Raw genomic sequence first — 13,523 nt, 5'->3', positions numbered from 1 at the left:
AGTATTACCATGCTGCTCACATCTCCATCTCAAATGCATTCTTTTATTTCTCCAATTTTTCCCCTCCCTTGGATAACAGTCAAAACTTCCTATAGAACACATGGTTCAGTAGAAGGGATTTTGGTCTGCCACAGGGCTAGATCTTTCATCTGTCATGGACCTTACTGTTCCTGGGGACCTGTCACAGCTGTGGCACAACCAGAGATTCAGCTTTTGGGGCTTACTTTCCCCCACAGGACATCTGGGCTTCGTGCATTGTTTCAGGCAGAAATTTAGCCACAAAGCACAAAAAGCTTTACTGACTTTATACGCACAGGAAATGCAAGTTTTAGCCACAGAAATTCAGCATTGCTCCATTTAGAATATGACAGCCAAAGCTTAAGAAGCATTACAGAGGAAATGACAATTTGGGTTGACTGTTGTAATGGTTTTGCTGCTCATCTTCCTACTACCACAGCACACATGAATGAGAGTCACTTTGGAGTCCCTCTCTATTGCTTTATCCAGAGAAGGTCAAGAAGAGCTTGGCCCACATTTCAGTGGGCCAGCCTGTGCTGGCTGTGCACCCTGTGAGGTACTCCTCTGGGCATGACAAAATGGTTGTGTGCAGCAGAACAAATCCACCTAGCATGGGAGCCTGGAAATACCAACATTGTTACATCAGCTGAGAAGTGAAATGGTAGAGAGAGGGCCTGGCCACTACATTCAGACACAGGAATTGAAAGAAGTCATTTCCACATGGTCACAACCAGAATCAGACATTGAAAACCAACATTCATTTAATGGACAAATCCACAATCTCCTGATAATCTTGCCTTCTTAACTCCTTCCAGGAAAGCTTATAACAAGCAAGGAAAAAAACACTCACCAAAATAAGCACTGCCCCGACCAGATCACATGTGCCTGGGAAGCTGTGCAGCACAAGGAGCTGCAGGACCATGGCGATGACAATCTCCAGGTGCTGCACAGTGCTCACCAGAGCAGGGTGGAACTTGCCCAGGGCATAGTAGACCCCCAGGAAGGCTGCAGTGGAGCACAGGCAGATGGTAAGGAGATAGCTCCAGGTTTCCCCGTCTAGTGGGACGATTGGCTCTTGGAGCAGGAACATGGTGGATGCTCCCCACACTGTTCCCGTCCAGCTGAAAGTGAACAGCGCTGTCCACATGCTGATGTTGTCTTTGATGGACCTGTAGACTATCATGGAGAGGGCAGTGGTCAGACCAGCCATGACGGTCATGGTGTAGCCAAAAGCTTCCTTCCAGGTGCTCAGCAAAGAGTTCTCCTCCTTAACAATGTTGGGGATCATGACGAGACAAACACCGAACACACTGCCAACAACAGTGACTATGTCTATATAAGCCATTCCTTCATCTATGAGTAAAAAAGCCAGAATGGCACTGAACACTGTGGTGGTGGCCCTCCACATGATGGTCCCATTGCTGGGGGGCACTATGGAGAAGGAGGTGTAGGCACAGGTGATGGAGATGACATTGCAGACCCCATAGAGGAAGAGCCGGAGCCTGTAGCCTTTGGGGCCAAAGGGAGGCTCGTGGTGGTAGCACACAGCAGTGAGAGACAGCAGCTGCAGGACCGAGCGGATGAAAATCAGCTCCAGAGATGGCACTTTGGAACGGTCAGAAATTAACCTTGTGATCAGAGCCACACATCCATGAGCCACGGCAGACCCAAAAAGCACTGTCCATGTTTTCCTGGACTGCAGTACATTTCCTTCAGGGAAGTGCTGGGATTGTCCACCCTCATCACGTTTTGGCAGTTGTGCTGGCTTGATGTCTGTTGCACCAAAAAAAGTCTTTTCTCTCTTTTTCCCATCATTCAGTAGTCCTCTCGTAGGATTATCCTCCATAAATACTCCAGTATCTTCATTAACATCCTCGTATCCATCTTCTCCTGGCTGGGGGTAATGAGAGGTGTATTTCACTGTTACTGTGCTGGGATGAATTTTCACTCGCTTTTTGACTGGGTATTTTTCAGAAGATGTATCCATTTCCTTAGAGAAATGCCCTGGTCTTAAGAAAAAAAATGGAGATACACTGTTATTTAATGAATAGTGAGAGATTAATTCGAATGTAAGTGCTTTTAGTGTTTACAAGCTGTTTTAAATCAACCAGTTCCAAGTACTAGTAGCCTCTTCCTGGTTTTGCTTTAATTTTCCATTGAGTAACTGCTAAATACCTTTGATGGCTTTGGGGGCCATTTGGATCTCCTTAAAAGTCAACCATGGCACTTCACTTCAGTCACTGATTTTTGAAAATAACATATTTTGTCATTATGTATGGTATACATAATGAATTCTAGTATATTTTAATAAGAAAGCTCTCTTGCTAAGCTTTTTACCCTGTAATTACGCATTACTATTAATAGCTTACCAGTGTTACAAGATTACACGAGAAATTTGGCTGGAGGAGATGACAAGAGGGTAACACAGGGAAAGAGGGGCAAGTCAGCAGTTTGCATATGGATATCAACACATCTTTGAACACAACCGGGACAGTGTTAAACCCTTCTGTCTCCTCGTGAAGGCCCATTTCTCACTACACAAACAGTGCCTGTGATGTGGGGTGGGGCAGTTGTTCAATTAAGTCAGGGGAATGTCACTGAAATGACTTTTCATACCATCTGTGCAGAGCTTTCCAAGCAGAAGCAATGAAACCTTCCTTGCCTTCTCTTCACCCCAGCAGATAAAACCTGTGTAGACCATACCTGTGACAGAGGCATTCGATCCCAAGGCAGAGGGGGAAAACACCTCTTCATCATCTACATCTTCAATGGGCTCTAGACAGAAACAACAGTTGCTCTCAGGTACCAGCAGGGAAGGTTACAACCATCTCGGCACAGAAAATAAAACCCAAGGGAGGCTCAAACCCCAAACCACTTTAGATGGAGAGAAAGTAATCCGTGGCATCCTGTCAAAACCACTCCTCAGCCATCTCCTAGAGTAACTGAGGGAACCGATCCAAAGAACAAGTGGTGGCTTGTGAGCTACGGGTCCTACAGCTCGACAAGAAGCCGATGCACCCTCCCACGCCTGCTGTGCTGCCCCAGGGGCTGCAGAGGAGAGGGAGCCCAGCAGGACCCACCCTCCCTGCCCGGAGCTCCCCCCCGAGCCGAGCTCTGCCAGCAGCAGCAGCTTGGGCTCTGCGGTGACACCGCAGGATGGGTACAGACAGTCCCTGTCCCCAGGGAGGGCCGCAGCATTCCTGGGGGTCCTGGAAGTGCAAGAGCACAGCTGCTGGCCAGTGGACAGCAGATTGTCAGGGTCAACGCAGGTCTAAAGGCAATGGGAAAGTGCGGGCAATAGTTCCTCACAGAAACACTGAAAATACCAGGTTCAGCCTTGGCATTCTCTGTGCTTGTCATCTGTGACAGCCAAGAATCGCCTGTGTCTCTGGCAAATTAATTTACATGAGAATTGGACAATCTGCCTTTTTCCTCACAGGCTGAGTGTTCATTAACCCCCTGTTAGATCCCAGCTGAGCTGTAGCCGAGTCCCTGCTCTCCTGCTAGGGATGAACGGGAGCGGGGCACGGGCGGGCACCAGTCCCAGCTCTGGAGGAAGCAGCAGCCCCGGCTTGGACCTGCACGAGTACCAGGGGCTGAGGACCCAGCCTCTCGAGTCCCCCTCGTCTCTCAGGAAGCCTTGCCCAGCACTGCTGTTCACGTTTTTCTGCTGCAGAGCCAGGGTCAGAGCACACCCAGCACGGTAAAGACTATTCCAGGGTGCCCGTGGGCAGCTTGCTGGGCAAGGAACCCGAGAGCGAGCAGATGAACGCCAGGGAGAGTAAACAGAGCTGGGAATCAGCTGTGCTAGCGGGCACTTCAAACAACACATCAACATTTACCAACACCTGCCAGAAATCTGCCCCAGGCTCACCTGCTACCTTCACTTTTCCTTCAGTTAAATTGTTCATTTCCCAATCTTTTAACATGCAAATGTAAACCGCACTGAGGGAGCCTAGGAAGGCAGTGATTTATACCTTCACAGCTTTTCTCACCTAGCATTTTCATTGTGCAGTTTTGCCTTGCAGCCTTAAAAAAATTAAGACTTTCTTGCTTTAAGGCACAACATACTGGATCGTGAATAAAATAAGTGGGAGGAAAAGAAGACAAGAGTGGACAACAGGAACTATTATTAGATTGACGGTAGACCACTGGGTAAACTCATTCATTTCATTAAGAAACAGCTGGGTAAATGCTGCAACTGTTCCTGAAAACAGAACCAAAATAGCTCATTTGTTAGCATGAGCATACAACGGTAACCTTCTTGCTTCCTGGCTTTAGATTACATTTTCTTTCAACATATAGTTCCAAATTCAACACAACGGTTGCGAATGTAGCACGGGACCCGTGCAATGTGTTCAGGGATCTCTCTGGAGGAAAACAATAGATGGTGAGCGTGTCGCTCAAAATGGCTGTTCTGCACAGAGCTGCTCCCTCAGGACTGCTCAGCTGGGAACCAGAACAGTTGGCAATCTGGAAAGTGGAAGGGCAAACACGTGTGAAAGGCAAGAGATGGGAAGTAATAAAGAACATAAATAACAGGAATGCTTAGCCCAGAATTTCATTTTTCCAACTAAATACTGAGTGTATGACAAATGTGATGCCAACAGTACGTTTGTTTGTAGTTTTTGGTGACCTTGCTTTTCTTAACCTGTGGCATTTTCCATAGAGACTGGGATTAGGGCATATCCCAGATCCATTATGTGTGTCCCTGACACAAATTTAAAATAGACAGAAATCAGCACAGCCTATACAGAAAACTTGCTACTTCTCTTTCTGCCCATGCCTTTTGTGGAGATGACATGAGATTTTTAGTTTTCGTTCATATCTGGAAACTTAATGTGGCTTATCTGCATTTTCTATTAAACTCACAAGTTGATTGTGAATCAAGTTTAATACAAGGCTGAGATGAAGCACTATGTGCAAAATTCTCAAGTTACATAACAAAAAAACCATTCCCAATTCTGACCGGGACACCCATTTAAATTACCAGCTCATTGAAATCACTGACTTCAAAGTGTGAAGCCTGTTTTCCCTTGGGGGAACAAATAATCACTGTAAATCAAATAACTGGCACAGATCATTGATAGAATGCAAACCATGATTTATTTTAAAAGAAAAACATCCCCGAATACTGCCCTCCTTCCCCCAGCACTGCAAGTGCTGGTTGGTCAGGTGGAAATAGGTGATTATCTGTCCCCTGACTGCTGGGGTTAGATACTCCCAGCCTGAACTCTCCTTCTGTACCTGAAGGAGTAAAGGCTTCCAGGTCTCGTAATTCTAACCACAAATCTTGAATAAACTCACAAAAAAATACTCTCATTTTCTACCAGATTGATTAAAATCAGTCAGGTTACTGAAGTGTTATTATGAAAGACTCGCAGACATGGCAATTCCAGCTATGGATACGGAGTTGGGAATGAGTCAGCTACCCCTGCACTCTGAAAGACAGGCCCCACAGGAATGCTCCTTTGCTCCTTCTGTGGAAAATCTCCCAATCCTCACCAGAGCAGGCTGAAATTACCAGAGCGCTGTGAGCAGTCTCTACAGGATAACTACAGACTGACAATTCTCCCTGAATATCACACAAAGGAAAGACCCACCCACCCCTGGAAACCCACGGAACTGACTGAACTGGTGCCACCTTCACTAAGCGCACGTGTGCACTGACTTCTCAGCATAAGGGATTTTCTTTTGATTCCTTATCAGGTGCAGGAAAATCTCCTAAAGTCATGTTTCAGCACCATTGAGCCACCTGGAAATTCTTAAGCGCCTCATAATTCAGACAACTGCACATGCTGAGGGATCTACACTCATGTGGTGTACAAGTACCTTTATCATTTTAGCCAGATTGACATAAATCAATTTGATTAAAAATACATTCCAAGAAACTCGAGTCTTTATTAAAATTTAATGAATAACAAAAGGTATTTAAGAAAATGAAGGACCAATTACATGAAAGGAGTTTTTAGCACAAGAGCAAATATTATACTCAAACCAACAAACCATTATCCTGTGTCTTCAAATTAATTGAGTCACATCCAGCAGCACTGCCTGAAGGACAAGCCAGCACAACCTTCACTGAATAAAAATACAAACCCTACGCTAAAGTCCCAAGAGTTGTCAGTACATTCCTCATAATATTTTGCTAACCAAAAAACGACCTCTGTTTGTGGTAGCTCACTGAAGCAACCTCCTTTGATGGGACATACCTTTAATTTCCTTTGCTTTCTCTATTCTCTTGCTGAATACCGGCTCCATTTGCAGCCGTTTCCATGAAAAAATACTATTTTCTAATTTCTCCATTCATGCCTGTTGCCTGCTGCAGCTCCTACCTCTGCAGCAGCAACACTTGCATTGAGTGATTTTGGGAGAAGAGCCACTTTGCCTGCAAACTTCCCATTCCAAAAACCCTTATCTGAACAAACCCATAGCATTCACATAGCAATTCCAGGCACGGGGGAAAGAACAGAGAATACATTAACACTGAAACGTAGTCCCCTACAGCAGAGGAAACCAGGAAAACAGCTTAGTTAGATGTAAGAAAGGCTTTAAGAGGTACATTACAATGGGGCGAAGCACGAGACGGCACCTTCGGTCCACGACAGCAGATGACAGGTCGAGATTAGAAAAACCTCACTCACTGCTCCGGATCCTCTCCCAACAATGTGCAACCCCCGGCAGGCAGCGGTGCTCGCGGGGTGTGCAGGAGGGGACAGTCGCCTGCAAAGCAACCGAGCCCGGGAGCGCGGCGAGGAGGGCGGCACCAACCGCGATGGCAACAGTCGCTGATAAGAGGGCACTCGTCAGAGGACGCGGGGCGTCTCCATGGGAACCCCGGCAGCGGCTCCAGGAAAGCCCCTCCGGGCAGGAGCTGGCGCAGGGCGGTGGCTGCCCGGGCTCGCTCCTCGCCGTGCCGCGCCCTCCGCGCCCGCCCCCGCCATGGCGGAGAGTGCCGGCCCCGCTCGGCCGCAGACACATCACTGCCACCGCCGTGGCGCCGCGGGGCCCACCCGCCGAGGCACCGCCGCGGGCTGGGAAAGCGCTCCGGCCCACGCCGGGTTCTCGCCCCTACTCTGTCGCGACAGCCACGACTCCCTTCCCTCGCCCGTGTCCCTGTCCCCGCCGTTTCACGGGGCCCGGGACCGTGGCCCGACCCCGCTCTGTCGTGACAGACGCCCCCTCCGCCGTTGCCGGCGTCCCTGCCGGCTCTGTCGCGACAGTCTCTCCCCCCCCTCCCCCCCGGCGGTGTTCGTGGGGACGGGGCGCACGCGCGGCCGTTTCCGCGCGAAAGACGTTTTCCCGCGTGCCGCGCGCGCCGGGGCGGGGCCGCTTGCCCTCGTTCCCGCCCCTTCCTCTCCGCGCGGCGCGGGGCCGGGCGCGCGCTGCGGCGGCGCGGGCGGCAGGGGGCGCTGCGCGCCCGGCGCGCGGGGCGGCTGCGCCGTGGCGGGTCGGAAATGCCGCCAGGTGGCGGTTTAGGATCGCGGCCCCGCTGAGCCCCGCGCGGGCCCCGCCAGCGCCGCCGCCCCGGCCCCGGCCCGCGCCCGCCGGACCCCGCGCGCCGCCGCCGCTCCCGCAGCGCTCCCGGGGCGCTCCCGGGGCGCCGCCGCGGCGCGGCCCGAGGTGAGCGCGGCGCGCGGGGAGGGAGCGCGCGGGAGGCGCCGATCCAAGATGGAGGCGCGAGGGGCGGGGGCAGCGGGGCCGGGGCCGCTCGCTCGCTCGCTCGGTCTCCGCGGCGGCCGGGCCGGGAGCGGGCGCTGCCCGTGCGAGGAGAGAGGAGAAGGGGAGGGGAGGGAAGAGGAGGCGGCGCGGGGCGGGGCGGCTCCTGCCGGAGCAACGGGTCCCCCGGGCGCGGCGCTCTTCGCCGCCATCTCATTGTCCCCGCCGGGGCTTTGCCGGGGGCGCGGGGCCGAGCCGGGCCGGCCTCCCCCGCCGCCAGGCCTGCGCCCCGCTCCGGGTGGCGGCGGCCGCGGCGGGCCCGTGGGGGCGATGGGGGATGCTCGGGCGGAGCGGGGGTGGCGCTTCCGCCGCGCGGGGCTCGGTGGCGGCGGCCCCCGGCCGGCCCCGGGCGGCGGCGGAGGAGGGAAAGTTCCGGGAGCCGGTGGGCGGCCCGACCCGCCTTTGGCCCGGCCCGGCCCACGGGAGCGCCCGAGCGCCTGGCCGGAATCCAGGGGGGCCAGGCCGGGGTGCAGCCCCGGGGTCGGGGACCCCCGCCCGCCGCTCTTGTTGCTCATCCCCGAGTTTCCAGTGCCGTGGCCCCGGGGCGAGCGGCCGGCCCTTGGCTGGCCCGGGGGACGGGACCGTGTCACGCCGCCGTGGGGCTGCCCCGGGCTTTAAACGGGAGAAGCAGCGCGCTGAGCCCCGGGGGTGGCGGGACCGGAGCCGGGATCCAGGGATCCGTGGCTCCAGGAGCGGCCAAGTGCAGGCAGTGCCCTCTGGCCGGTGCTGGGAGTGGAGGAGAAGCACAAAACGAGGTTGGGGTCCTGCGCTGTTGGGCTCAAACACAGCAAAGGCTGTGCATGGAGTAGTGGAAGGCTTCGGTGATGGGTGCTGGTCACTGGGTACCTGGCCCATCCCGGGAAGTGGTGGACAGCCGCACTCAGCTCTCCCTGTGTTCCTAGGGTGGAACAGGGAGTGTGAGCCGTGGCTGGGAGGAAGCGTGACTTGGGAGAAAGAAAATAGTTGTAGTATCCATGGAGCAGCTTAAAGGGACATGACTGCCAATACCAGTGTCAAAAAACTTAGTTTCTGGGAAGACAGTGTGAGTTTAATTAAACTGAATTGAGCTGCTTTGTAAGTATTGATTATTTCAGTTGCATTTCACACAATTTTGTAGCTGCCCAGAGTTAATCTAATGATAACATCTATTGTTGAGGTTGTTGAGGAATGAAAAGCCTTCTTCAAGTCACACCACCAATGTAACTGTTCTTAAACTGTGTCATATGTTTGGTGAGATGGATGACATTAAATGTCTGGGTTCATTAACTTTCCCATGTTATTATACTAGTCAAAAAGGAGTGGTGTGAGCAAAGGATCAGTGCAGATTCTCTGGATCCAAAGCAGCTTGGTCTTGCCTAGTGTTATAGCAAGGTTATTTGATGAGTGTTTTTACAGTATAACCCATCCACCTGTGAAGAAATCACTGGGCCACAAGACACTGTGCAGGTTGTCTGTCAGAAGGTGTTTTTACCATGTGAAGAAGTTCTTCCTATTAGAGAATTAGAAACCAGTTATTAGAAAACAGTTTATTCTTTCTTTGGTTTTTTTTCTTTCTGACTCAACTGTGATGACTTTTTGTTGGAAAGTCTGAGAAAATGCACGTAGGGGTGCAGAGGATTTTGAAATGACACGTTAACCCGTGATGCAGCAGGATTTCCTTGTGAGCAGGAGCAGAGGGGCTGACTTCAGGATTGTGATTAATCTGAGAGGATGCAGTTTTTACTGGCTGCTCAATAGAGAGTGTGCAGTTGAAATTCTATGTTGCTGCCACTGATGGGCACATGGATTTACATCAGTGAGAGTGGGTAGTGGGAATGAAGCCTTTCTGAAGCTGGATGAACAGTTAGTGCCAGTTCTGGAGGTTCAGAGCACTTCATCCGTCTACAGCCCCTGCAGTCCACGGCCTCTGGTGCTTCCTAACGTTTTACAAAGTGCTGGAGTTACTAGTTCACTGAGGGACAGCATTTCTGGGCAAATGTCCCCACCCAGTATGCTGTGGTTCAAAGTTGTGAGGGCAACTGAAACCCTGCCACTGGAGCTGTGTGACTGGGGTCTCTGAGCTTGTCAGCTCCTGTCCCTGTCCATAGCCTGTCCTTCATGTTGTGCAGATTTGTATGTGACTTCTTCTGCAGCTGCAGTGCACCTTTTGAGAGTTGAGAAGGTTTGTAAACAATATTATAGCTCATATTTGGATGCATTGACAATGTTTGTTCCTTGGGGTAGTCCAAAACTCAACAAGTGAATATTTTTCATTTGAAAGAACAAAATGTACCTTGAGTTTGTGTTGGTGACTGTGGAATCTCTCATTTCTTTTCCTTGGTTGTAAAGAAATGCTCTGATACAAGTTGGCGTACCGGTAATTTAAATAACATTTTAGTAGGCAAGTGAGCCCATAGAAGTGTAAGGATGCTGCAAGAGAAATGCTGAATTGAGATGACTTTCTAAGAAGAGTCCCTACACTGGGATGAGAACATGCCTTTACAGTAATATTGTGGTTTGTTTTCTGGTAACATGCACAAAAGCCTCTCCTACCCTGCTGAGAACTCCAGAGTATCAGATCTGTAGTTACCACAAGACATTGAAAGGGGCAAACTCCACTGAAGTTGTGCAGGAATGTCAAAGCCAGAATTCACATGCAACACTGCTGAATGGGTGATCAGCCTCTCTGGGATCTCCCCATGCTGCACCTTGGAGTTTTGGGATGAGGCTCTGGCTTCTGGTGCTTGGAGTCAAACCCAGAAGGTGATGCTGAATCTGGTGCCAAGATAAGGAAGTGCCTTATCTAAATCTGCTGTATTGACTTCAGGACTTAAAATGCCAGCCCATGTCTGCAAAATACTTCCTGCTTTCTTTAAAGTTTTGGGGATTTACTTGTAGTCATTCTCATTTATCAGTGGAGCTGTGAAACTCCAATTGCAGGTTGTCATCTCTCGCTTGCAGTGCCTCTCTGTCTGCTCATTTGGCTAAAACCAGAAAGGAGGAGAGTTGGTTTTTGTTCTTGGAGAAGAAAGGGAAATCCTACAAAGTTTGAGTTCACGAGCAAATAATTATACTGTTGTTTCTATCCAGGGATATGAAGTATTTTGCTTTTCCATGCTGACGCAGTTTTGTTGGTTTGGGATTTCAGTATGTGAGCAGAACACAGAAACCTATTTCTTTGTTCCCTTAGAAAATATGTGGTTTGGAGAGTGTTACCATGACCTCTTGCGATTTTTCAGTCAGAAAACACTTATTTCAAAAATAAGTGTTGTTTTGTGAAGGCACACTGATTTTTTTTAAAGGCAGACTTCACCTTGCTGAAAGAGGTGAAGGGAAGGAACTGCAGAGGGAATTTCAGCTGTGATTTTGTAGTGACTTGCTAATTTAATTTCTGACATGTCCTCTTGGAAGTCTGTCTGTAGGCAATGGTTGCAGCATTTGGCAGCTCATGTGTCACTGTGAGAGAATACCCAGGAACTCAGGTTTGAAGGAAATGTGCTCCTGGCTTTACCAGCTTTGCCACATTTCCTTGTTTGCATCCCTGCAGGCATTTTATAATTTGGAAAATGCTTTTTAATAATAACAGTGTGCTTGAGATAGGATGCCTTGGACAAGAGATCCATCAGGGCCCAAACAGCGTCACCTGTGTCCTGTTCTGAACTGTAGGTATGACATGAACTTGGTAAATTGAGTAACTCTGCCTAATTTTGGAATATCTGGGGAGAAAATGCCTATATAAAAATTCAGGTAATTCCAAATGAAGTACAAGTAGTGCAGATACGAGGCTTTTCATGCCTTCAGGCCTCTGACTTTGGTGGGCACTGCTCTCTGTGCCCAGAGCTGGGAGCAGTGGCTGCCCAAAACTACCAGCACCTGGTCTCTGACCAGCTGCTCATCCTGTCCAGAGGGGAATTTGGGCTTAAAAGACACAAAAAGGTTGCGCCTGGTGTGGTGGGACAGGCTCTCAGTCACAGCTGTCAGCATTATTAGACGTGAAGGCTTGATGTGGGAGTGTATTGTGAGCTGCAGTCACACAGTTATTAATCATTTATTTCAGAATTAGGAGCAGGAGGTGGAATTCTTAAGCCTGTCCCCCTTCAGCTGAAGGGCAGGTTGTTTCAGGTGGTTCTCAAAAGTCATGTTTTACTAGAAAGCAGCATGAGGGAACACCCAGCCAACTGTGTTTCTTGCTGTGCAAGGTTTCAGCAGCAGATATGTTATTTATTCTATAAATAAAACTAGTGAGTTTATATTCTGTAACTCTACAAATGGCAGACTTGTATTATATTGGCAGGTTAGGTGACTGAAAACAGCATTGACAGATTGTTCAGCTCACAGGAAAAAGATATTTATTTGTAGAGTTACTTAGGGATTATGCTGTGTGTCAGAAATATTTCTAAATGTCAACTGGTTTTTTACAATAAAATAAAAAAAAATCCAAACAATCTTGGATACATTTTTACATACTAAAGCATACCATGTGGAGGTGTTTTTGAAACCAAAATCAAGTAACAAGCTGAGTGTCTGTTTGCTCTCCCCCACATGAGGGTTTCTCTCTTTCCTTTTAGGCTTAGAATCCCCAAGGACCTGGAAGATACCAACATGTTTGTGTTTATAAGTGGAAAATGAAACTTCAGTTGCAAATGGGTAATGAATTCCACCTTAAATGCATACTCATTGTGCCAGTTTTGCATTGTTAATTTCTACATCTGTTCATTAAGAGCACATGAGCTGGTTGCTGCCAGTGGAATTGCACAAGATGGTTGAGCTGCTCTGCCAGCCTGCCTCAGCTGAGAGGAATCTGTGTCTCCACAGCTGTACAGATCTCCCTTCCCTTTGTGCTGCTGCTCACTTGACCTTCCCTGGAGCTCAATTCCCTACCTGGCAAACTCCTCTGCTTGGGAGGGAGGTGAATGAATGAGTGAATGGACTCAGGCTGCCAGAGTCAGGAGTTGAAAGAGGTGATACAAGGTCAGTGGCAGGAATATTTTTGCTGAAAAATGGTCCTGGAGATGGGGATCCTTCAGGTGCAAGGTCCAGATTGGCTCAGCTGTGTGTGCCTGTGCTGGGTGTGGGTGTTCAGCATGGAGCCCATTGCTTGGTGTAGGGTTGGGATTCTGTGGGTAACTCTGACTTCACTGAGTGCCCCCTGGCAGCTCTGCTGCCTGCAGCCTGTGTTTGTTCTTCCCTTCCTCCGGGCTGGTCCTGCCCTGCCAGAGTGGCCTGGTGCCATCAGCACATTGTTGGCATTCTTTTCTGGATGGAAGTGTCCCAGTCTGGCCTCCAGCTCACATTCCCAGTATCCTGGGTCTGTTTGGGTTGGAAGGGACCTTACAGATCATCTTGTCCACGTCCTCAGTGACACCTTCTCCTGTGGGACTCCCCTGGGAGTTTGCTCTTTGTCTCCTGTCCCTTCCCCAGGTAACCTGTCCATGCAAGGCCTGTTGTTGCCCTGGCAGCTAAATTTCTTTAAGGGCCTTTTCTGAAGAATCTTGTTAAATGTCTCTTGGAAATTAAAGCAGGCTTTGTCAAGTACAGTCCACTGATGTAAGGGAGGGCCTTGTGAGAAATCCTGTAGATTTGTGGAACTTGACTTTCCTATACCAAAAGAAGGTTGATTTCCCTGTCTAAATGCTGTAGTTTATTTAGTTGCCTTCAGATCTATTTTCTGGAATGGTTTCTACTAAATTAGGCTCACTAGGCTGTAACATCAGTGTTAGGTGAGAGTGTAAACATAACTATAAATTGTGTTCAAGAGTAAGCACTGCTTCAAGCAGTAGAATTTTATTTTGAAGGCTGTTTTTTTC

At 49.6% G+C, this 13,523-nt stretch overlaps 2 protein-coding genes across 9 annotated transcripts in view; one reads left to right on the top strand and one right to left on the bottom strand.

Annotated features, from left to right (window-relative positions):
- Window positions 1-271: 271 nt before the first annotated feature.
- SLC35G2 (solute carrier family 35 member G2) lies at window positions 272-6,951 on the bottom strand. Of its 4 annotated transcripts, none has more exons than XM_023945646.2 (3): window positions 6,586-6,951; window positions 2,722-2,793; window positions 272-2,027 (listed from the first exon to the last, which is right to left on the bottom strand). In XM_023945646.2, exon 3 carries the CDS (start codon window positions 2,003-2,005, stop codon window positions 776-778), a length of 1,230 nt encoding a protein of 409 aa, XP_023801414.1. In that variant the 5' UTR covers window positions 2,006-2,027; window positions 2,722-2,793; window positions 6,586-6,951; the 3' UTR covers window positions 272-775. The 4 variants fall into 4 exon arrangements, with proteins under 4 accessions (XP_023801414.1, XP_023801415.1, XP_023801416.1 ...); XM_023945647.2 differs by having other exon boundaries at window positions 6,611-6,942; XM_023945648.2 differs by having other exon boundaries at window positions 6,663-6,942.
- Window positions 6,952-7,552: 601 nt separating this feature from the next.
- The window catches only part of STAG1 (STAG1 cohesin complex component), a 154,200-nt gene continuing 148,229 nt past the window's right edge, over window positions 7,553-13,523 (top strand). The window contains exons 1-2 of one of the 5 annotated variants that reach the window (XM_086844357.1): window positions 7,554-7,641; window positions 12,285-12,363. The gene's annotated coding sequence lies outside the window, so the exon portion shown is untranslated. Of the gene's footprint in view, window positions 7,642-8,639; window positions 8,812-9,162; window positions 9,899-10,435; window positions 11,383-12,284; window positions 12,364-13,523 lie in introns of those variants that run through there. The other 4 variants (XM_086844361.1, XM_086844360.1, XM_086844359.1 and 1 more) reach the window with 4 other exon arrangements.

The sequence above is a fragment of the Cyanistes caeruleus genome, chromosome 10, assembly GCF_971803275.1.
Source record: "Cyanistes caeruleus chromosome 10, bCyaCae1.hap1.1, whole genome shotgun sequence".
Lineage (NCBI taxonomy): Eukaryota > Metazoa > Chordata > Aves > Passeriformes > Paridae > Cyanistes > Cyanistes caeruleus.
The sequence above is the reverse complement of the archived record's forward strand: the minus strand, read 5'-3'. Positions and strand labels throughout refer to the sequence as shown.